General features: G+C 42.8%; 1 protein-coding gene across 1 annotated transcript in view; it reads left to right on the top strand.

Annotated features, from left to right (window-relative positions):
- Nucleotides 1–24,331, top strand: part of ERGIC1 (endoplasmic reticulum-golgi intermediate compartment 1) — a 73,781-nt gene that overhangs the window by 46,194 nt on the left and 3,256 nt on the right. Inside the window, exons 4-9 of the mRNA XM_080997281.1 lie at nt 4,351–4,445; nt 5,547–5,671; nt 12,908–13,012; nt 18,263–18,323; nt 21,496–21,596; nt 23,319–23,441. Coding sequence (XP_080853407.1) covers nt 4,351–4,445; nt 5,547–5,671; nt 12,908–13,012; nt 18,263–18,323; nt 21,496–21,596; nt 23,319–23,441 — 610 coding nt within the window. The remainder of the gene's footprint in view (nt 1–4,350; nt 4,446–5,546; nt 5,672–12,907; nt 13,013–18,262; nt 18,324–21,495; nt 21,597–23,318; nt 23,442–24,331) is intronic.

The raw sequence follows: 24,331 nt of genomic DNA on the forward strand, positions 1-24,331 counted from the left end.
TGAATGAGGAATGGAGATGCAGGAAACTACAATTGCAAGAATTATGAAGGGTGGGAAGGAACAATAGAAAATGTATTTGAGACATTTGGGTAGCCTGAGATTAAGTGGTGTTGGATGGCAATTTTTACTCAGATTTAATGGTGGGATTGGAAGGTGGGGGTCAGTGAAGAAGCTTTAGAGAACATTCTTACTAAAAGTGTTATTCTTAACATCAGTAAGGGAAAGGGTTAGGAGGAATTTGATAGGTAGTGAATAGAAAATAGAAGAACTAGACTGTGCTGCAAATCTGTTTGAAAACATTAAAACAACAAGGCGTTAGTCTGACTTTCTTTTCCCCCCTCTGCTTTTGAAAGATGATGAGATTTAGATGTGTTGAAATCCTTTAATGTGACTGAAGAAGAAAAATATGTGCAAATTCTCTTGAGTTGACTGCTATCCCAAAATATCTCTCACAGAGGCCTCACTTCAGGAATCAGCCTCTCCTTCTTGGGGCAAACTCCTCTCTCACCTAAACCCCTCTCTGCAGCTGCTGCTTATGTAATTTGTAGGTCTGGCCAGACTGTCCCTGAAAGCTCCTTGTACAGTGCAAGTTCACTGAGCATCAAGCCCCAGTCTTGTTTGAGTTGGCCCCAACAAATGTTAAGTTTTTAACGCTTCTGCCACGCTTCACGTGGCCACATGCCACATGAAGTACTGGCTGCAAGTCCTGGAGAAAAGTGGTGCTTGCCTCCCCCTGGTGCCTACAACTTTTTTCTTCCTTTGCAGTTGCTGTGGTGGTTCAGCATAGACAAGCTGACAGAAAGTGACCCCTCCAAAACAGTGTTGCACATTTCAGCTTTCTTGGTTGCTTTGAATGGGTAACATCAAAGCTGTTTAAAAATAAATAAATTCTGAATTTCTGTACAGTGCTGGAGAATTCCAAAACTTGCAGGATATCTTCCGAAAACACTAATCACTCCCTGCCCCCCCCCAAATAAATCTTTTCTCATACAATCTGGGCACCCAAAGAGAGCTTCTGGGGCACTAACTAGGGTACATGGGATTTAGGACAAATAGGGACCCAGCACTGAGATTTAAGAGGAATTTGAGGTCCCAAGAGACACCCTTCCAGGTGAAAAGAAGATCTTGTAGGAGAGGGAGGATACGTGTTACCAGCTGAGGAACTGTCAAAAAATTTAAAAAACGAAAGAGTTAATAGTCTCTGCAGCAAAGCACTAAACTGCAGTAGAGGTGTATTGTTACCTCACTTGAAGTTTTATAGATGTTTTTGGGAAAGAAAGAAAGAAATCAAATCACAAAACAGGTTCCTGAAGAACATGACAGATTGATACAAGCTTTCCACTTAAGGTTGACTTGGCTACCTGTATTCACTAGTAGTATAAATGTCAAACCTGCAATGCTGGACTGCCTTGGAGTGAGTTTTGAGAGGCTGTTTTTTTGTTTTGTTTTTTAATAAACAGAATGTAACTGACAGGATGGGTGTGGCTTTGATTTCATAGATCTAGGAAGAGAAGAGAAGGAAGCAGCAAGGCTTTGTTATGAAACAGGCTGTCTGGCAAACGGGCATCCCACAGGAAGCACTACTTGAGTGCAGATAGGTACATTGCTGATGAGGATTAATGCTTGTCCTGGTTGACATCACTCCTGGGATCTGGAAGGACAGTGTTACTTAATCCGAAGGACTACATAATCAGCCGATGAGAAATTATTTTGAAGGCTTAATTCTTTGTATCAGAACATACAGCTGTAGTGAGGGAACAGCAAACTAGGTCATCCGTGAGCAGACATGTTCCCCACCCCCAACCCGTGTCATGCTTATTAATCACTCAAAAAATAAGTTGAGCAATGCTTACCAATAGCTCTTCGGGCTAAATTTAAGAGGGATTGGTTATATGTTTGCTTGTGCGTAGGTGAGGCAGCCAACTGAAGAAACGTAGCACGCTGTTGAACTTGTTCACCTGACACTAATGGTCTTCCTCACAAAACTTGTAGTGCGACCTGTTACTCAATCAGAAATTCTGACCCTCTCTCTAAAGTAAGAGGAATGTGCCCTCCATGAACAGGGAAAACACTTGAGCCAAACACCCCCAGCTTCTGTCAACTATTCCACTGCAAACTTTCTTCCATTATTCATTAAGCATTGTGGTCCATTTTCTGCACTTGGTTCAACTCTTGAAGTGTGAGGTGGGCCACCTTAGAAGGTACGAAAAATGGCCGGACAAGTATGAGGCCCTTCCTGGTTTTCTCAGTATGTATTCATTAGGTCAGGAGATGGAGATTTTTAGCTACCTGCTCTAGTCAGAATAAGTGCTGGGAAAGAATGTGACCATTCTCTTTTGTTTTGCTTTGTTTTGTTTTGTTTTGTTTTGTTTTGTTTTTTGTTTTGTTTTGTTTTTACAAAGCTTTTGTTTCCCCTTATTTCATTTCCCTTAGCTGCTACCTTTCACATGGGTGTGTGGAGAAATAGAATTAATTTTAAGACATGATACATTTCATTGGTGTTGGTTACGCATAAGAAGGCATGGGTATTTATTTCCTCAACTTACAAAGGGTTCTCTGTGACAAGATTTGGAAACCCCTGTTCAAAGCAGAAGCTGTTGTCAGGAATGAATGTGAAAGATGCAGCGAGGAAAAGGTCAAAGTCAGATAAATTGAAAAAGACATAATTGCCATGAGTGAATGAAGGGAGTGGTAGCAACAGGCAGAAGTGAAATGGAGAAAGACCTGCTGGAAAGAAGGTGTGACCCAGGATGACTGTGATGGGAACAGGTGCATCACTCAGATCTTCACTCCTATGCTAATTGGTTATCATTTCTCATTTTCTGGGTACTTCATGCTATACCAATCGAATCCTTTATATATTGTAATTGTAGCTCTCTATGTTAATGCATCATGTATTTGTTATTGTTAGTTTGTTAGGTGTTTATAGGTTTAATTCATTCCTGTTACTGTTATAGTTCCTATGCATGTTTTCATTTTAAAATTAAATATAGATATTTACCAGTAGGAGTTATGGCCTGTCATACTTATAGTCTATTTTTTGTCTTAAGAGGAAATATTTGCACAGAATTAAGCATTGGAATTCCATGAATGCACATCAAGCCTCTTCATTTCTGAGAATATGGAGGTCTTGGTGGGCTGAGCAGGATTGTGTCTCCTGGTTGCATCCGCTCTACGAGTTGGATCTGTTCCGGCTTATTTATTTATTTTTACATTATATCCTACCTTTCCTCCAGAGACCTTAAGGCAGGCATCCCCAAACTGCGGCCCTCTAGATGTTTTGGCCTACAGCTCCCATGATCCCTAGCTAACAGGACCAGTGGTCAGGGATGGTGGGAATTGTAGTCCAAAACATCTGGAGGGCCAAAGGTTGGGGATGCCTGCCTTAAGGTGATGCAAGCACTTCTTCTCTTCTGCACTTTTATCCTCACAACAACCATGTGGGGTAGGTTAGACTGAGAGAGAGTGACTGGCCCAAGGTCACCCAGAGAGGTTCATGACTGAATGGGATTTGAACCCAGGTCTCCCAGGTCCTTGTCCAGCACTCTAACCACTACACCACGCTGGCTCTTCTGATTCTTGGGTGGGTGGGTTTGTGGATGCAGTTCCTCCTCCTCCCTGTTTAGATATGTCAAGTGTGTATGGCTACTTTGGGGGAACAAAGTGTGCACTCTGCACCTTTTTAGTTTGAGGACCATATATAAGATTGTCCCTCTTCCATTTATAAGTTGGCGGGCCAGAAATGTTCCACAAGGATCTCTTAGCTCAATTAATAATTCCAAAATTGAAATGGAAGAGGTCATGCAAGGCTGGACTTGCAATTAAGTAATGTGAAAACAGTAATTTCAAGTACAGTTTTTCACAGAGCCAAAGGAAGAGTGTCACTCTGACCTTCTAGTTCAGTGGCTAAAATGTCATCATCTTGGGCTTCACTTCTGTTACTGTATGTTCTGACTTTTGATTGAGGCAATATTACACCTGACATTATTATTTCATTTATAAAGCATTTAATTTTACTTGGGCTGGCAAGGAGGGCTTTGTGGTAACATTTTTTATGTTTAACACCATTGTATATTCAAACCCATACCCCTCTCCCTGACTTAAATGAGAGCAATATACCTTTAAATTACTTTTGGATCTGCAGTTCTTCATTGTATATCTCTTTTTGGAGGATTTGTTTGTTTGTTTGTTTTTAAGAATGATGTGGCTTTGAAGCTTGTATGACCAATGTTACAGCAAAGCCCTCTTTGTTCTCTTTCTGTGGAGATTTCCTCTTCCTGTCTCTCGCAAATAATGGTTTTTGTACTATTCCGTCTAAAATGAAACCACCTATCTTCCTCTCCCCTGCAGCGTTAACGAGCTCTACGTGGATGATCCAGACAAAACGAGTGGTGGTAAAATAGAAGTAAATTTGAACATCAGTTTGCCGAATCTGCACTGTGAATGTGAGTACATCTTTTTTTGCGGCTGTGTTTGCCAGTAGTGATTGAGTAACCACTATGTTGGCTTCATAATTCACGTTCAGATTGCTATGAATCATTTCCATTCTTTTTCTAGGAAAAAAGAAGAAAATGTCCTCTTTAGGGTGCATTCTTGCTTTTATGAATGGCTGCTTTCCGCTATTACTAAACACTTATTTGGGCAATGGCGAATAAGGCACTGTATTAAAGTGACATAGTCCCTAAGGTAAAAGAAAAGAATTTTTGGAACATTCTTCCCCAGGGGGACTCACCTAGGACCTGTCTTCTGGCACCAGGCAGAAATCCTTCTTTAAACTTCCTTTCCCCAGGCCTTACATAACATTAGCTGAACTGTTTTAACCTGTCCCTATTATGCTCCTGTGTTTTATCCTGTTGCTGCTGTTTTGTTTTTGCTGTTTGTTATTATTGTTATTATTTATTAAATTTGTACACCACCCTTCATCCAAAGATCACAGGGCGGTTCACAATAAAAAAACCATAAAACGAGAATGCAAAATACATAACACAAATAAGAACAAAAGTAAAAACAAACCAATAACACCCGCCCAAATGTAAAAGGACATAGGATGTTAATCAGCCAAGGGCCTGGTTGAAGAGAAGCACTTTTGCCTGGCACCTAAAGATATGTAATGAAGGTGCCAGGTGAGGCTCCCTGGGGAGAATGCTCCACAAATGAGGAGCCACCACAGAAAAGACCCGTACCTTGCTATGAAAGGCAGCAGGAGAGAAGGATTGATACCTATATCCTAGGAACAAATCACTAAATACTTAATAATGCAATTCACCTAGAGTACTTATTGAGTTCAGACAAGGTGATCTGCAAATAATCTGATAACAGAGCCCATTTATGACTAAAGGAGTACTTGGGAGATAAGAGAAACTTGCTGATGATTATGCTTTCTGATTAGCCTAACTGCTGACTTAATTAAATAATTTTATTTGTATTCTAATTTTTTAAATATCAGAAAGGTTTCTTAAGAACGATTCATGTATCCTTCTTTGTAGTATGTTATTTTTAACACTCCCATTCTTTTCCCGCTTTCTCCCTGATTCCTAAACACATAGTGATTGGTCTGGATATCCAAGATGAAATGGGAAGACATGAAGTTGGCCACATTGACAAATCGATGAAAATTCCTCTGAATAATGGGGATGGGTGCAGATTCGAGGGCCATTTTAGCATTAACAAGGCAAGTTGGAATAATCCATGCTGGGGAAATGTTGGCAAATTTGACAATAAATTGTTGTGAAGTCTCTGGGTGCTGCACTGCTGGGAGAGCTGGGAGGGTTACATAGCCAGGTCTAAAGGTACGGATGCCCCCCCCCCCCAAGAATACACTGCAGGACATTATGGAAACAACTGAGGCAGCCTGCACTGTTCCAGGATAAATGAGGGTTCTATATTTATGTTTTGTTTCAAGGAACCAGAATGTTAATGCAGTCATGGTAAGGGGAATTGTGTGTGTCAGTAGATCTTCCAGATTACTATTTCTGGCAGCAAATAAGAATGTTTTTCTGGAAGTAAATCTAATTATGAATAAACACAGCAGCCCAGTCTTGAAATGAGAACCAGAGCACCTATTGGCAAAAAATGCACCATTCTGCTATTTGGAAATGAATGGCTGGTGTGTCTACCTGCTAGCAAATGCCATTGTTCTTGTGCTAATCTTTGTGTACGTAAATCGTGGGATGTAGTTCAAAAAGCAGAAACAAAGATACTACTGCTACCAAAGTAAATACATTTTAGTTGAATAAGAGTTGAGTTTTATTTGATTGATTTTTAAATCTGCATGAATTACCATATGCATAAACAATTACATTGAAGAGAAAAATGTGTGTATTTGGGTAGCTGAGCCTGTGCCAACCTGATGCCCGCCAGATGTTCTGGACCACAACCCTCTTCAGCCCCAGCCAGCATGGCTGTAGTTCAGAATATCTGGAGGGCACTAGCTTGGCAAAGGCTAGTGTATGTATGTGTGAAAAGAACATACCGTATTTTTCTCTCCATAAGACGCTCCTGACAATAAGGCGCACCTAGTTTTTAGAGGGGGAAAGCAAGAAAAACAAATTTCTGTGCAGAGCATGTAAGCGGTTCTCGCTTTCCTTGCTTTAAAGCAAGCAAAGCGAGAGCCGCTTACATGGCTTCTGTCCCGCTTTGCGCAGCTCTCACTTTGCTTGCCCATCCCTCCTCCCGCCTCCCTGTAAAAGAGGAGGAGGAGACACTGGGACAGGTGCTTTGCTTGCTTTACAGTGAGGTGGGAGGAGAGATGGGCAAGCAAAGTGAGAGCTGCGCAGAGTGGGAGAGAAGCCATGTAAGCGGCTCTCACTTTGCTCTCTCCCTTCCGTCCCTCCTCCCGCTTCGCTATGAAGCCAGAAGCGCAAAAGGCGCTGCGTTGCTCTCGTTCTTTCTCTGCTGTCAGCAGAGCAGCGCAGTGCGTCTGGCTTCTCTTCTGGCTTCCCAGCGAAGCGGGAGGAGGGACTGAAGGTAGCCCTTACACAGAGCCCTTTCCATCCCTCATTCCACTTCGCTGAGAACCCAGCAGAGCAAGAGCGACAGGCGGGAGCCATGGCTCCGGCTGCGGAGGCATCCCTCAGCTCGCGACTGCAGCGGTAGCCGAGGGATCCCTCTGCTGCCCAGTGCATTCGCTCCATAAGACGCATAGACATTTCCCCTTACTTTTTAGGAGGAAAAAAGTGCGTCTTGTGGAGTGAAAAATACAGTAAAAAGATCGCTGCTGGATCATACCAAGGGTCCCATTCTAACAGTGGCCAATTACAGCAGGCACTACTATAGAAGTGTGCCCACTTTTGTGTGAAATACAGTGGTACCTCGGGTTAAGTACTTAATTCGTTCCGGAGGTCCATTCTTAACCTGAAACTGTTCTTAACCTGAAGCACCACTTCAGCTAATGGGGCCTCCTGCTGCCGCCGCGCCGCCAGAGCCCGATTTCTGTTCTTATCCTGAAGCACTATTTCTGGGTTAGCGGAGTGTGTAACCTGAAGCGTATGTAACCTGAAGCGTATGTAACCTGAGGTACCACTGTAGTCTTTTCTAAGATGCCAACTACTATTATAGTTTTCATAAATATTTACACTTTTGTTTTTAAGAAAATGACACATCTTAGAAAACGTGTTGCCTGATTTAGTCAAGGGTACATTTTAGATCAGTTAATCTGGCTATTTAGCTGACTAAACCAGCAGCCCTAGTTAGAACGGAAAGCAGCAAAGAGAGGTGCGTATTTGTGGGGGCAAAAACCACGCTAGAAAGAGGAAGTCATGCTGCACTGACATGTTGCCATGGGGTGGAGCATGGGTAAACATGGGAGCTGAAAACACTTCTGAGTTCTTTGTGGTTTGTTGATGAGCTCAGAGTGTCAGCGTGTTTTCTTTTCTCCTCCCAAAGCATTGTACAGCCAGCATGTGAGTCACTGCAGTGCAAAGGGCTGTGGCCCAACTCTGCACAAACTCCCTTCTGTTCCAAGAGGTGCTCAGCCGTTGAGGAATGCCAGCAAAAGAGAGAGAGAGAGAGAGAGAGAGAGAGATGGATGGTGTGGGAGATGCGTTTCTTCTCTCATCTCAGTGGAGACCAAGTTTCTCTTCCAGCAGCAAGGGGTGTACGCATTTTGTTGGGCGGGTGTGTCTAGCATTAGGTAATCTGACCATGTAAGGCAGTCCATGACTTCACTTGGGTGGGGGAGAGGGAGTGTGTGACTGCTAGCATAATAAGGATGTAACCCTAATTCACACCTCATTTTTATACCACAGGCTACAAAATCCTGCTGCTTCCTCTTCCTCCTAATTCATGTTGGAGCACACCTAAAAATAACAAGCAGGCCCTACCCTTGCTTATGCTGCAGTACAAAAATATATGTGAATGTTTTTATTTGATTGCTTTCCCCCTGTCAGCTGTTTTTGTGTGTCAGTCATCAGCCACTCTAGCAAACTGAAAAACAACTTGCGAGTCTATGTAGATTGTGCAGTTTTTAATCTTTATACTTAAAATAACAACAAAGTACACAAAGAGCTCCTGCGTTGGATTGTATATTTTCTGTCTAAGGCTTTCTTTGTACTTCTAAGAAAAAGTGTCCTTAGTACGGTTTATCCCTCACCCGCTCCAGCTGTGTATTATTTTGGGTGGTTCGTGTGTGGAATTTTGTTAGGAGAAGTACCTTAAATTTCAGCTGCTTTGGTTTAATGACAATACAATTAGATGTGTTCTTTCCCATTATGTTTGTGAGTAATTCCCTGGTGTTAAGGAGCTATTTGCTTGCTTACCCCACATTGTAGGTACAAAATAAACAGATTCAAAATATGGTGAGGAGGTAAGAATGTATCCCACCAATTTTTGTATCAGTTGTGCTGGTTGCCCATATATTTGGGGGACAGATTCAAAGTGCTGCTTATTACACACACACACACACACACACACACACACGCCTGTAATTTTTTATTCAGGTCATACTAATAAAAAACAGAAATAAAATGGCATTCAATATGAAATGCATGCATGGTGAATTGCAGTGAGTTAGTAAAAAGGAAAAAAGAGACCACATCACCTTTGTTTTTACAAACAACATCGTACAACACATCACAGCTTTATAAACGCATTTCTGGAGTACCCGTTTCCACCACCCACTTCTGCCCCCCCAAATGGAGACCATATTGAATGGTGACCTCCAGGACAATATTAGTAGTTTTAGTTCCCCGATGAGCATCCAGGAAACCTAAGAACAAAAGCCACATTGATCATTAAGAACTACTTGGAAATGACTCTTCTTTCCCCCCAAGGTCCAGCGTCGCTTCTACATACATCGAGGAGAACCAGTTAAGAGTAGAAAATGTTCTCTAGAAGCAGAGCTCTGACTTCCGTAGGGCAAGTCTGTACAATAATGTAGTGGTAACGTTTGGGGGTGGTGAAAAATACTGATAGGACAAGCATGTTGGGAAGTCATGGGACTATCCTTTTAAAGCCCTGAATGATTTGGGACAACAGTTCTTAAAGGAGCTCTTCTGTCTACCCTAGATCTGTGTCAGTCAGCCTGCTTTAGTCTTTGCTGGTGGAAGTGCTCAGGCTGGTGGGCGCTTGCAATGTGGCCTGCTCCTCAGTGCTTTCAGAATTAGACATCCCTTGTGTCTTAAGCAGGTCTTAGAGAACTTCTATTTCTCCAGAGCTTTCAGTGAAAGATCACATAGCAGAGGTGGCTAATCTGTAGGCTGCATAGCACTCTCTCAAAAGCTTTTTGTAGCCTTCAAGCTCCCTCCCCCCATTAGTGATTCTAAGAAAAAACTTATAAATGATTATATATATATATATATATATATATATATATATCCTGACAGCTCCCATAGGCAACCCACTGTGATGCAAAAATATTTTTTTTACCACTCTCATGGTCCCCTGGTGTGATTCTGTGATGCCACAAGGTTTTTGTGACCATCCACCAGACCTCGAAACTGTGTTCTAGAAAAGAAAAGCTGAAACCCACTTTTACACTTTGGCCGTGCCCACTTTGAAATGCGGCCCCCTTGACAATGTGTCAGTGAGGCCCTTGGACCCCCAAACGTTAGCCACTCCTGTCATAAAGAATAGCTCCTTATTTCTGTGTGTGCGTGTGTGGTTTTATGATGACATTGTTGCTGGCTCTGACTTTGTTGTTATTAATGATGTATTAATGTTTTGCATTTGGATACTTTAAATGATGCAAGCCCCTTTGTGGGTAATTTGACTGCACAGTGAGCTGGCATTCCCAGTGATTGAATGGACAGGCTTTGGGTGACATGTAGACCCTAGTGAGCTGGTTGATGCGAATACTATAGTGGAGTGTTTATGAGTATACGGTCACAGGTAGGCATCCCTCTTTCTCTTTCAAGTGTCAAGCTGTTTGGAGTTCTCCCCAGCTTTATTCAGATGCAAAAAGAGTATGTGATGTACCTGACAAAATATACCTGACAGAGATGTGATGTACCTGACAAACTGACCCTGGCTGTTATTGGTCAGAAAGAGCATGAGGTCTTCCCTCCAAGGGTAGGAGAGAGAGCCTTTAAAAGCAGATCTGCCCTTGCAACTTGGAGCCTTCTACGATCAGAGTCCAGAGAGGAAGCTGACTGTCTTTGCTACCTCCTCATAAGCAGACTGAGATCACTGTGCTATTAGTAAGTAGGACAGAAGTAGTCAGCTTTTGGAGTCATTGGGCTCTTTCTGTTTTTAATAATTCCGTGAGACCTTGTTGCCCTCTTCCTTACTTAATCTTAATGAAGTTTCAAAATTGGACGAGTGAAAGCAGAGTGTGATTGCCACCCTTGGGATTCAGAAATCTCAATGTGCCTAGACCACTTTGGGTTTCATGCTAATGGAAGTCATAAGACCAGAGTGCGTAAAGCCAGGAATTTGCCCAGTTCTCTCTGGGAGAAGCAGAGAGCTGGCTTTATACTCCTGTGTAAATTGCAAGGGGTTGGCTGGAGGCATGAAGAATGTGGGTCCAGGAACCAGGGCTTTAACACTTAATTGAGTATACTGTTTCTGCCTTTGTTTCTGGGGCTGTAGGCGACCGAGAAGGATGGTGGTGGAAGCAACTGTTTGATAGTAAGACCTAGTTGCTAGGGCTTTGGGGCTGTTGAGCAGCTGCTGCGCAAGGATGGGGTGTGAGACACTCTACTAAGCATCTCCCCTTCTCCACAAGGTTCACTTACGTTCCTTGACTAGATGGAGCTAAGGAGGACAAGTCCTATGCAGAGCAACTTGCTCTTATCACCCAATGAGTCATTGGGCTCAGCAGCAGCAATGAATGAATGAATGGATATTTCTTCTCTTCTACTAAGAGAACACAGGGCAGTGTACCATAAAATGATATCATATAATCTATAAAAGTACTAACTATATGAAATGAGATTTATTTCAAAGCTTAATTGGTGGGTACTCACTGTGCCCATCTCCAATGTAGTTTTTGCTCCACCCTTTGCAGGACAGTGAACTAGCAGTTTGCATGATGTAGAGAAGCCAAAAACGATGAACGCACGCCCCCCTCCAACACACACAGTCCCCCCTTCTACTTGCTTCCTTATTGTAGTAGTGCTTGAACGGGATTCTGTTTAAAATGCTTTGTGATGCAGTTCCATTTGTAACAAACCCTGAAAGGCTGCTGATCCCAGAGTGATCTAATCACAATTAACAATTGTCATGGTAACCAGAGTTCTTAGCTGAAATCTGTGCATTCAGGAACTATGTGTACTAAAATTTTGTAAAGAAAAAGCATGTTTGGGAAGGGGCCACTGTAAAAGCTGGAGCCTGATTGTCATTTTAAAAAAAGAATTAATTTAAAACCTACTTCAGCTGAAGAGCCCTCTTGGCACTTGCCAGGGCGTCCGGTGATAATGGCCATTACAGATCTCTCTGTCCCTGACCTAACTATTTTGTCTTCAAATCCATCCTATGGCAGCTGGAGCAAAAGGAGAGGTTGTGTGAAGTTCCAGCTGCTTCAGCACGTGCCAGGCTGGTTGTTTGGATTTAAGCTGTGGCTTGCATGTTTTGGCACATGGTCTTGGAGGCGGTGGGCCAGAAGACTTTCCCTACAGCTGTCATAGACTGAGGTGGTCATGAAGATCAGGGACAAAGCATCTTGAAATGAGGGGTGTAACGAAGAACATAAATCGTAGTTTAAGAAGAGCCAAAGGTCTTTGTGCTAGATGAGAGTCTTAGGAATTCAAACCGTCTAAGAACTGCAGCACAAAGAACTGGGTGGTGGCAGTATTTCACCCTCTTGTTAACAAAGGTGCTTGTTTGAAGGTGAAATGTGGGTGCAGCTTCATGGCAGTTCTCTTGGTGATGGGATGTGTAGATGGGAATGATTCACAGGGCCAATGCAAGAAGTGCAGCCTGCTCTGTTTCAGAAGTAATGTTAGCACAGGATATATTTCCCACAGCCATTTCCTATCTTGTGGCGGGTGGAGGTGGAGCGTACCATCCTTCTAGCTTAGCGCTAGAGTGCAGAACCAGGAGCCCAGGCCTATGTGGTGGGTGATAATCTTGAATCAGTATTACTCCTGTAGTGCAGCAACTGATGCAAAATTGCAGCCATCGTGTGGTGGCTCCGTGGATCCTCAGGTGGAGCTTGACAAATATTTCATTTGATTTAGGGGAGGAGGCAAGAGTGCTCCAGATCTCTGAGCCTTTGATGAGTGAGTGGTCAATTATAGCAGTCTTCTAGACTGAGAGTAGATTATTGTGACTATTATTGAATCTGGCCTGTGACTAACCCCTTTCCTTGATGAAAGCATTGTAAGGTTTTAAAACCTTATTGCTCTGTAATAGATGTTGGAGGCCAAATGATGTAAGTCACCAGCCTTAGCCTTGTGTTCCCCATCATTCAGCTTAGTCTGTGTTGAGAACTTAAAAGCTTAACAAATGCTGAACTCTTGCCTGCTTTTAGGTTCCAGGTAATTTTCACGTATCGACACACAGTGCCACTGCACAGCCTCAGAATCCTGACATGACACACGTCATCCACAAACTAACCTTCGGTGACAAGTTACAGGTGAGTCTTGAGTTAAGACATCTCTTAAGAGGATGCAATAGAAGCTACATTTGCTAACTGTTAAACTTTCATGTATGTTGTCGTATGTAGCATAAAAGGTTCCAGAGGGTGAAGAGGTTACATTTTCAGTCTGACATATTTAATAGGTAAAAGTGATAGGTAAAAGTATTTGGGAAAGGGCTGCTTCTCTACCCCCCTAAAATAAAGCAGTATACCTGATTGGTGCTTATAAGCACATACGTATTATAAGATGAAAATCCACTTTCATGATAAAATATACAGTCGTACCTTGAATCACGAACGCCTTGCAAGTCAAACATTTTGGCTCTCAAACGCCACAAACTGGGAAGTGAGTGTTCCAGTTTGCAAATGTTCTTTGGAACCCAAACATCTGACGCAGCTGACACAGCTTCCGATTGGCTGTAGGAGCTTCCTGCAGCCAATCGGAAGCCATGCCTTGGTTTCCAAACGTTTTGGAAGTCGAACAGACTTCCGGAACAGATTCTGTTCGACTTATGAGGTACAACTACATTAATAAGCACCCGTTGTAGCAACAGCCTTATGATGTTGGATTGCATACCATCCATTTTTTGGTGGGAGGAGCGTGCTGCAATGCTTCAAATCATTTGCTAGTGTAAAGGGCTCAGGCTGTAGCTTCCTTATTCTATAAATTGTTCAGTGGGTTCTCTGCCTATTCACATTTGCCAGGGGAGGCTTGCTGCCTAGTTTATTCTCTTCTGTTCTGCATTTATTCCTATATCTTAGGAATAGTTGGTGACATTCACACTACTATATATGTGTGGTTGTGCCTTGGTGACACGTGTGGGAGTGATATTCTTGGGAATAGGGACTGTCAGAGAAACCACCAGACACTACTTTGTCTCTGCCGAAGAGAAGTATTTCAGTCAAAAGTAGGAGGAGTCGGCACAGACAGTTCATTGTCTCCTTCCATATCCTTTCCCAAATCTAGATGTTTTCAGTAGTGAAGGTGTGGCAGTAGCAGAGAAAGAGGGGGCGGGATGCACCAGCCATCACGGAGAGCAGCAGGTGGGCTGCAGGGCGTCACGGGGTAGCTGGGCGGCATGGGTGCATGAAAGTGGATTTTCATGGGTAGCTGGGCGGCATGGGTGCAGCAGTCCTTCAAGAAGCCAGCTAAGTTTATGCAGTGTTCCCCAAGGCAACGTTTCCCCAAAAAGCTGAACAACTTTGGGCGATCTCTTAAAAAGTGCTCCACCCCAGGTGCCGGCGGGGATTGCTATACCGCTGAGGTTTGGATTCAACTGTTGTGAATGTTACCATGTCACTCATTAGTGCTCCTTTGCCAGACTCGAGTCCCCATATGTTGGTGCCTACAACCCCTATCATCCCAATGGTCACATGGCCAGTGTCCTGGGAGGATTGGAGTTGTAGTCTAGCAAAATGGGGACTTTGGTTTGAGGACGGCTGCTACAATCCTTCCTCTATTCCTATGCTCTTACAGAGAACAGAGGCTGGAAAGAGAGATTTCTTTTACCATCTCTCTCTTTCTAATCGGCTTTGGTTGAGGAAAAGCACATACTTGCCCCGTGGCCGGTATCCTCTGTAATGTTGTTACATAACACTCAGTTTCACAATGGGGATGTCTCACTGTACACCACCCTCTTCACCTACTTTTCAAAGACTTCACTTCGCAAGAGTTGCAGTAGTATTTGCCATCACCACCTACTCACCACACGTACCAGCCATGCTTTTAAAACCATACTCTCATTGCAATTTTGGCTAATCAACACAGGCGTTTCATTACACTTGCTTCGCACACACCTATTCCTCAAAAACCTTTCTAACGCTCGTCTGGTTTTTGCCCTTAGCTTCCATGAGAACCATTAAAATATCAGCTTATTTGGCCCATCTGTGGGCACTCAAGGCCTTACAACAGCGATGTACAACACCACCATTAAAAACAATATCAGTAAGCTAAAAATGTGGAAGCATCCTCAAAACGCCATCACAGAACCAGCAGCGTTATTCAGCAGCTTTTAAGATTCAATGGGATTTTGCCTTCACATTCCTTAAAGCACCTTGGGAGTGATTCCATTATGTAATGCTCAGGCACACCTCTGCAATGGGTATTTACCTGAACCCATCCCTTCCAAATTGGTTTCAGAAAATACCTGCTGCCTATGTGTACATTTTGTTCCTGAATCAAGCTGGTGTTTCCATGTGCGTGGCCACCCTCCCACACCTGCCCTTCACCGTGCCGGTTGCCTTGCTCGTTTCACCTGTAGAATATTATGGCATGGGGAAAAAGCAGTTACTGCCATGCTGAAGTTTTTTACTTCAGTGAACACAGAAACCTGCCTTACAAGAGGTCAGACTGTTTGTCCATCTAGCCTACTCTTACCTATTCTGACTGTGCATTGTGAGCGTTAGATGAAAGCTCATTACCTGACTTTTCTGAAGGGGGGGGGGATTGATCATTTGAATGTGGTAAGGGCGTAATTGATAATAGGTAGGTGCCTTCGCTCTACCTACTGAAAACTTTTCTTTTCCAGTGGGTCTAGTCAGATACATTGGTCACATTATTTGGTCACATCTTAATTTTTTTTTAAATGTTTTATGTTGTCTGCTGTTGTTTAAATGTTTCAGATGCTTTTAATTGTGCTTCTTTTAAAAAATAAAAATTTAATTGTATCTGCCCTGGGCTTCTTTGGGAGGAAGGGCAGGATATAAATGTATCTAATAAGTAAGAAAGTATTAGAGAAAGAAAGCTACCTTAAAGTTGTACCAAAAGAACCCTTTTTGGTTTTCTGTCCTTAAGACTTGAAGTCATGAGTCCTGAATCAAATAACGGCCTTGAATTAATACTAGCACGCTATCTTTGATGAATGCTACATATTTCAGACAAAATCGTTCATATAATTCTACCCTCCTGGGGGAAGATGAACTCCCCTGACCCGTAGAGCTGAGATCAGCTCTGTTCAGAAATGCTGCTTCTTATTAAGCTGTTCTGATAGCACATCTGTGAATGAGGTCCTGTGAGAAAGAGTTGCGGTCATCTTTCTGTATAATCCTTCAGTTGTCACTGTGTCGCTTGGTACAGGGTAAAGCCTCTCGATGCTAATAATTTGAGTAGCACCATAGAAGACCCAGATGTGCCATCCAGTTACATTTGTCACCCTTGTGTCACTTGCCCCTTTTGTTGTAATTGCATGAGGCTTGTGTGTAATTACAAGGAAGCTGAACTGGGGGTGATGTGAGTACTAATAATGGAGGAGGTGTTTTGTGGGTTTCCATTAATTTTATATTGTTTATATGTTTTGATTTTTATTGACCACCCATTAAACATAAGGTAGTCACACAAAGTTTAAAACAATAAAATATTCTAATTTATTAAATTTGTCATATTAGATTAATAAGAATGCCTATGTAAAAGTACACACAACATAAAATCATTCTAAAACAGCATTTAAGCTCCCTGCTAAAAATAATTTGCTCCAAAGACAAGAATACACTAAAGCATTGTCATTATTGTTTGTTTGTTTGTTTGTTTACTTGTACGCCACCTTTTTTCCTGACAGGACTCAAAGCAGCTTAAAGATAAAAACAACAACCTCTAAAGACATAAATTGATTGTGGAAATACAATTAAACATTGATAGAATTAAAACTATACACGTATATAAAGTCTGTTTAAAACATATCAATAATTACAATAAAAACAGCACAGCACAAGCCCTTTCATTAAAAGCAGTTAGTTCCTGAAAGCCTGTTGAGGGAAAAAGTCTTCACCTGCTGGTGGAAGGAGAACAAGGAGAGAGACAGTCTAGCTTTTCTAGTGGGGAAGTTCCAAAGTTTGGGAACAGCCACTGAGAAGGTCCTCTCTCGCATCCTACCAAGCATGTCTATGAGGGTGGTGGGACCAAGCGAAAGGCTTCCCCCAAAGATCTCAAAACCTGGGCAGGTTTGTATGAGGGAATAAAGCATGGATTATTTTTTTTAAAAAAAATCTTCATTTGGCATTTCAATTTTCATTGAAAACGTCTTGGGTCCTGTATACGTTACTGTTTTAAAACAACAATGAGGTTATATTTTTAAGCTGCATTTCAAATTTCATTTGTCTGTCATTGTACACATCAGAATTGTTGATTGTGTTTCTAATTTGCCCACTGTCTGTCCACACCGGGGCGTGGAGAGGGATGTGGATGTATTCATTTGGCTTACATTTTCAGATTGGATTGAAGCTGGTTTGGGGGGGTTGCACTTCCAAGTGCAGCGTTTGTCAAGAGACAACAGGATAGATGTATATTGTGGCTAATGCTGTGTACAGACCTGCAATCAGAGTGCACTGGATACATAATAAGCGGGAGAGTTACCATTTACTCAGGCTTCAGTGCACTCCTACTTCTGGTGTTTGAGGCCGAGTGCACATGAAGTTAGCTGCAATCCAAACGTATCTTGCAGTTTCTAGAGAAATCCTGTTGTTTGATGCATTTCCCCTCAAATCAGCTTCCACCCGATTTGAATTTGCCGGCTGCAGATAAGCTGCGGTGGGTACATTTGAGACAGCTGTTGTCCATGCGCAGATGTCAGCACATGTGTAGACGACAGCTTCATTGAATAGACGTTTGCCGGGGAGAGGGGGGAAAGTTGCTGGTATGGGAAAATAAAAAAGGATGAAGACATTCCCACCCCTCTACCTCTCTGTGTGTAGAGAGTAATGTAAAAATATGACTTAGAATATGGGGGGCGGACAGTGCGGTGACCTTGCAGCATTTTAAGCTGCTAATGTGTATGTGTCTGCTTTAGCGTATGTACTAGATGAGCCTCATTGGGGAGGGCATTTCATAACTGAGGCACTACTTTTGAAAGGCCTTTTCCCTAGTGGCCACTTGCCTCATCTCTTTAGGTGGAGAAAGGCTTCTTTCTTCAGGTCCCATTGTTGGTCTGTGAGGTTCTTTCTTATATTGGATGGTTTGTAGGCTTAGGGCTATTGGAAAAGACTGAGAAAGAGCTCTGCTATTTGCAAAGTTCTCTACTTGTGTTGATAGGCTGCACTGTAGTATATTTCACATGCAAAGTCAGTGCAAATGTGAAACACCTATTGCCCAGAGAGGATGAGAGATTACATCAAATTAAATTGCACAAAATGACTTTAAGCTCCTTGCCTCTCCTGCAGTGTTGAAGCTTCCACTGTTATAAGCTAGGTCGTCTCTGGAAGTATAAAATAACAAATGTAATACAAAAGTTAATTCTATGCTCTTTCCCTCTCCAGGTCCAGAACATTCATGGAGCATTCAATGCATTGGAGGGAGCAGACAAGCTCAGCTCAAACCGTACGTACACTGTGTTTTGCAGGGTCTTACCTGGGGTTAGTAAAGATACCTTGATTGGCAAGACTGGTAGGAGCTAGCCAAATTTTATTTAATTCCAGGGACATGAAAACTGTGTACACACCATATATTTAAAAGGTATGACTTTCCCCAAATAATCCTGGGAACTGTAGTTTGTCAAGGGTGCCATGTGAGTAGTAAACTATAGTTCCCAAGACTCTGCCGGGGTGTGTGTGTGAGTCATGTGCTTTAAATGTATGGTATATACACAGCCAAAGAGTGTACGGCTCTATAGAGACTAACAAATTTTATAAATTTTTTTGTGAACTAGGGGCTGTAATGAAAGGCATACATGGTGATAAGTGGGAGGGGGTGGGGAGAGAATAGTAGGCAGTGAGGTCATAGAGAAGTGAAATGCAAAAAAGGGCAAACAGTGACAATCCAGTTAGAGCTAGAATATATGTATGCAAGATAAGGACGGTGACCCTTTTACAGCGGTAGTCATAGGCGATAAAACAATCAGCTTGGTAATGATGAGGTAATTGACATCTGTAGTGGGAAAGGAAACCGTTGTCTCTGTTCAGACCCACCCTTTGTGTGCGTGTTTGGGGTGCGTGTGTGTATAGATAGACCGATGTAGTCTGCAACTGAGGATTACGCTGCATACATCTGACGAAGTGGACTCTAGTCCACAAAAACATGCGTCAAATCTTGTTAGTCTTTTTACCATGTCATCAGACACCTTTATCTTTTTACCATGTCACAGCAGACTAGCACTGCCACCCCTCTGAAAATTCTTACAGTCTTTATTTATGTTCTTTATATAGCTGGGTTGTTATCAAATAATATTACAGTGGCTATAGGATAAATTAATTTGATTTCCCCTTTTCCCTGGCTATAGAACAGAGAGGCCCAGATTAAAAAACCCATAGTTTGCCTGCTTATAACAAAAGTTACAGGGAACAGTTGGTCTTCTAAAGTGTTGGTGTGCTCCTCCGCCATGGATATAGGATTCCTAAACATCCTAGAGACTTTGGGCACTGAGTGGTCTATGTGAACCTGACTGATCTTTTAAGTTCAGCTTCAGAGGCCCTGCTGTGGCTGTTCCTTACCCTCCATATTTTTTAATGTATTCTTTCTTAGCAGTTTAATTTTGGCTGTATATAACCATTCTGGTGACTTTTAGTGGAAAAGTAACTTGAAAATATTTGATATAAATACCTAGATACAGAAAGGAGGCAGGGCAAAGAGAGACAGACTTGCAAGGTTTTTAAGAGCATCTGTGTCATAGCCAGGAAATGAGCCTGATCCTAACCAACATCTTAATTTTTGGTATTTCCTTCCTTGGTGTTTACTTATCAGCTGTCATGAGTTAGTCTAAATTGGGCATGTAGAACACTTCTGCAGTCTGTATGTGCTGCTCTACATCTTAGCATCGCTTGCAGTGTATTTCCTACTCCATGAAACACACAGCAGGGGGAAACTCTGGCCCCCTATTTCCCTCTCTGCCCCATGAAGTTGTATTTAAAGGCTTTATCCCAGGACATTCTTTCTCTGTGCTGTCAGGTGCTGTTGAGACCGAGTGGTTGCTTTCCTACTTTTGGCTTGATTATCCATGAAAGCAACCATTGCCAAGGATACAATATATGAAATAAAAATAGTGCTTGAATGTTTTAATCCCAATGGGAAGGACTGAGTGTAGGGAAATAAACTATATAGTGTGCCAGTCCTCTCTCCAACCTGGAGTATTGTGCTCATGCTATCAGCCAGCCCTCGGAGGAAACTAATTTTCTAGATCCATTTCAATTGGGGCTTAGGTCCAGTTTTGGCCCAGAAACTGCTTTGGTCACCCTGTAGGATGCCCTCTGTTAGGAGAGGGACAGGGGAAATGTGCCCCTGTTAATTCTCCTCGATCTCTCAGTAGCTCTTGATACTATTGACCATAGTATCTTTCTGATTGACTGACTGATTGAATATTTAATTTCTATACCACTTAATATATTAAAAATATCTCTAAGCAGCATACAAAGAACTGAAGCAGCAATAGACAACTTAAAACAAAATGTTACAAAAATACACAGTCACATATGAAAATGTTAATACAAAGTTATTAATATCTATCAATCAATATCAATTCATTTTCCTTCTGACACACCCTCCCTCAGCCTTTGGGTTCTCATCCATTGTCCAAACAGACTCTCAGCTCACCCACAAAAATCTCACAACAATCATACAATCATAGAATCTTAGAGTTGGAAGGGACCCAAGGGTCATCTAGTCCAACACCCTGCAATGCAGGAATACCAGAAGAGTTCCTGGTAACAGCAGACATCGCCCTAGTCTCTCACTGTAGATTTGCTTTTTCTGGGCAGGCCCAAGGTGGGTGGTACTTCTCAGACTGCCCGCAACTGTGCCCCATTCATTCTGGAGTGACTGTCCAAGTTGGGGGGTGGGTGCCACTGCTTCTGGTAAACTTTAGTAGGGTTGTAAGCGCCAACTTGCCAATGGTTGCCCGTACCAGCTTTTTACAGTACAGTGGTACCTTGGGATGCGAACGGGATCCATTCCAGAGCCCCATTCGCATCCTGAATGGAACGTAAGACGTGATGGCGCGTCTGCGCGCGCCGCATTTTGAGCATCTGTGCATGTGCGAGCAGCGAAACCTGGAAGTAACGCGCTCCGTTACTTCCGGGTTGCCACAGAGCGCAAACCCAAAAGCGCTCAACCTCAAGCACATTCAACTTGAGGTATGACTGTACATCAAAAAGGTGCAGTGAGTGTCTTGAACCATCTGCTAATTAAAAAAAAAAGGGGGTTGTGGCACATTCCCAAAGTCTTGTTTGTGTACCTTCCTATCTGTGGACTGAGTATGTTCTTCTGTGTGTTGGTCAGGTACGACTTCTGTGTTGAGGAAAATGCAGAAGGACAAAAGTGTATTGTTCCCTGCAAGGAATGAATTGACTGGGTTAAGCCAAATTCGATTTAAAAAAGAAAAAGCTACACTTTTAAAGCTGCCTATTTCAGAAGTGCCTGGCGTGCTTTGGTCCATGGGGTCACGAAGAGTCAGACACGACTAAATGACTAAACAACAACAACAATTTCAGGGAGGCATTTCTGAGCATAGTCGTGTGCTGTGACTTTTGGGGGGTTTCAGCTTTCTCTCTTGTTCACGCAGCCCTTGCATCCTATGATTATATATTGAAAATTGTTCCCACGGTGTATGAAGACATGAGTGGCAAGCAACGGTACTCATACCAGTATACTGTAGCCAGTAAGGTAAGCATGCAGTAGTATATCCTTTGCTAGAAAGTGCTTGATGAAGCACACCCTACGGGACGAGCCTTCTGTTGCAGGTCCCATTTCGACTGTCGCTCTTACTTCTGTTGTGCTTCCTTGTGCTTGAAGTGAGTGCAATAGCAGCCCCTGCTGGAAAAGCGAAGCACTGGTAATGAAACAGAGGTGCCATTGCATACTAAGGATGTTTGACGAATTTGATCTGATCCACAACTCCTAGGTTGAAACTTCGTAATCCACCAGATGCAGTTCTCTGCTCAAAAAGCTTACCAAAATACATACGCTGTATCTAAATAGATTTCCTGTTTTGAAAGAAAATATTTTAGAAGTGCATGTTTGGAGAGAAAGTAGGTTTCAAAATTACACTTTGAAATGTGTTCAGATGTGCATTTTCATGTAGCTATTTTATGGCTGATTAATGCAGAATGGGACAGAATGGACTGACAGGTGGATACCCATGAAAGAGACACAGACTGGAAACAGACTGATTCACCTATTTCCTACTTCTTGGTTTGCTATTGGTAATCCTGTATAGCCAGTGTAGGGAATCTTGGGCTCTCCAGATGTTGCTGAACTACAACTCGCGCCATTCCTGGTCATGCCATGGTTGCCAGGGCTGATGGAAATTGTAGTTCAGCTGTCTGCAGAGGTTCCCCACCCCTGACGTATGCCTAAAGCATGGTTGGATTCATGAATCTTAGGGGAGTTGTATATATTCTATTCCCATTACTTACCTCTCAGCTCCCAACTTTTCAAGCAGTAAGGCAATATAAGGTTAAGGGTCTGGAGCAAAATGGCTTGTTTTCGAGTGGAGAAGGTTAACACCTTTTTAGTGTGCTTACTCTTTTCATTCCAGCTTGAATAACTTGGGATAGATACCCACACGTGGTGTTTCTTTTGATGTGACATGTTTTCAGAATATTGAGCTGCTCATAATTTTTCATGCTGTTTTTTTTAATACATCAAGGTCTCCAAATGTGGGCTGGGTGTGCATGAATATCCAAGTGGGGTGGCTGCTAAATATAAGCTCAGGAAGGAGCAGAAAGGTTTCTTGAATCTATCCCAATTGGATGGGATTCAGGGGGAAAAATGAAACTGTTTCTTCTCAGTCTCGAGGTAGTCTCATGTTTGCCACAGGGTTCTTTTTGAGGGGCAGGCATGATTCTCTCTACTTCTAGTATAAGATAGTAACCTTATTCTGTTGTCCTTTACCTTTTATTAATGGCCATTTTGAACAGACATTTTAGAATGTGCAATGAGCTGGTCATTTGTCCCACCACTAATCCATTATGAGCTAGTGTAACATAGTGGCTAAGAGACTGATCTGTAAACTACAAAGCCCCTAGTTCAGATTTCAGTTCTGCTATGAGCTCCTTAGGTCAGGGGTGGACAACTTGCGGCGTGAGGGCCACATATGACTCTTTGACTAATTTCACGTGAATGGCAATGAGGGAAAATCCGAGAGGGAAAAGGGGTGACAGATATAAAATGAGATGCCCCAGCCTCTTTTTACTCTAGCCAACAGCAGATTCTGCTCTGCCCTCAAGAAATTATCCCAAAAGGAATACAACCCTCAACAGAAAAATGGTTCCACATCCGTGTCTTAAGTAATCTTAGGCAAGCCACTGGTTCTCAGCTGGCACCACCAAACCCTCTCCAAATGGAGATTATAACTCAGTTCTACCTTATATGAATCTTTTTCAGGAATACGTAGCATACAGCCATACAGGCCGCATCATTCCAGCCATCTGGTTTCGATATGACCTGAGTCCTATCACAGTGAAATACACAGAAAGGCGACAGCCCTTGTACAGGTTCATCACAACAGTAAGTTTCCATTACATCATGTTCTCTATTTCTCCGTAGCTGACTCGTCTTATATATGTGTGCATGCAAGTGCAGCTCATGTGACAGGGTCAGAAAAGAACTATAATACCGAACTCGACGACCAAAGTTCTTTATCCAGGTGAAGAGCTCTTGTCTCTTGCACAGTCTGGGCTCTGGTATTAAGTGCCTTGTTTTAATGGTACCAGCCCTTTTCTATTGCTACTAGAAATTGCCCATCAGGATAGATTCATGCCTTGTATACACAAGCTGCGCACTTCCACCATTTTGAGACGCCAGCCATCTTTTTAAGAATGGACACTGGAGTGGGGCAGGCAGGGCTTTATATATTAAGATGTAGTTATCCAGCCCAGCTCAATGGCTCTCTGGGCCGCCGTCACTCCTGCCGTCCCAGTCTTTGCTAACGCTGCCCGCTTGCCCTTCTGCATCATGGTTGCCTTGGAGACTGGCTAGCCGTCATTGCTGTGGAGAGGCTGCAGCCTTCTGGCCCAGCCAGAGATTATCCACTTGTGGCAGCTGGAGTTATTGTCAAGAGGGGCAGGCCTCAGAAGCACCCTGAATCTTGTTAAGCAGCAGATGCTTAGTTAAAAGCTACAAAGGAGGCCCATGGAAGGAGCACCTGCTGTTCCTTTTGTTGGGTAGCTTGTTTACCAGGCTGCACCCATACAACTGTCACAGAAACACTGAAGTGTTTTTAAATGTGTTCTCATGAGCATAGGTGGGAAAAGACCCTACCAGGCCGTGAGAGAATTTATCCAGGTTTGGAAATGTAAAACTTCCTATTGTTACCTCAAAAGGGAATGGACCTTTTTAGTGTCTCTCTCTGTGGGAACTTTAAGCAGGGCTGTCAGGAGGAATAGTGTTGATGTTCA

The sequence above is a fragment of the Podarcis pityusensis genome (genome assembly GCF_964106645.2).
Source record: "Podarcis pityusensis genome assembly, chromosome: 2".
NCBI classification, from domain to species: domain Eukaryota; kingdom Metazoa; phylum Chordata; class Lepidosauria; order Squamata; family Lacertidae; genus Podarcis; species Podarcis pityusensis.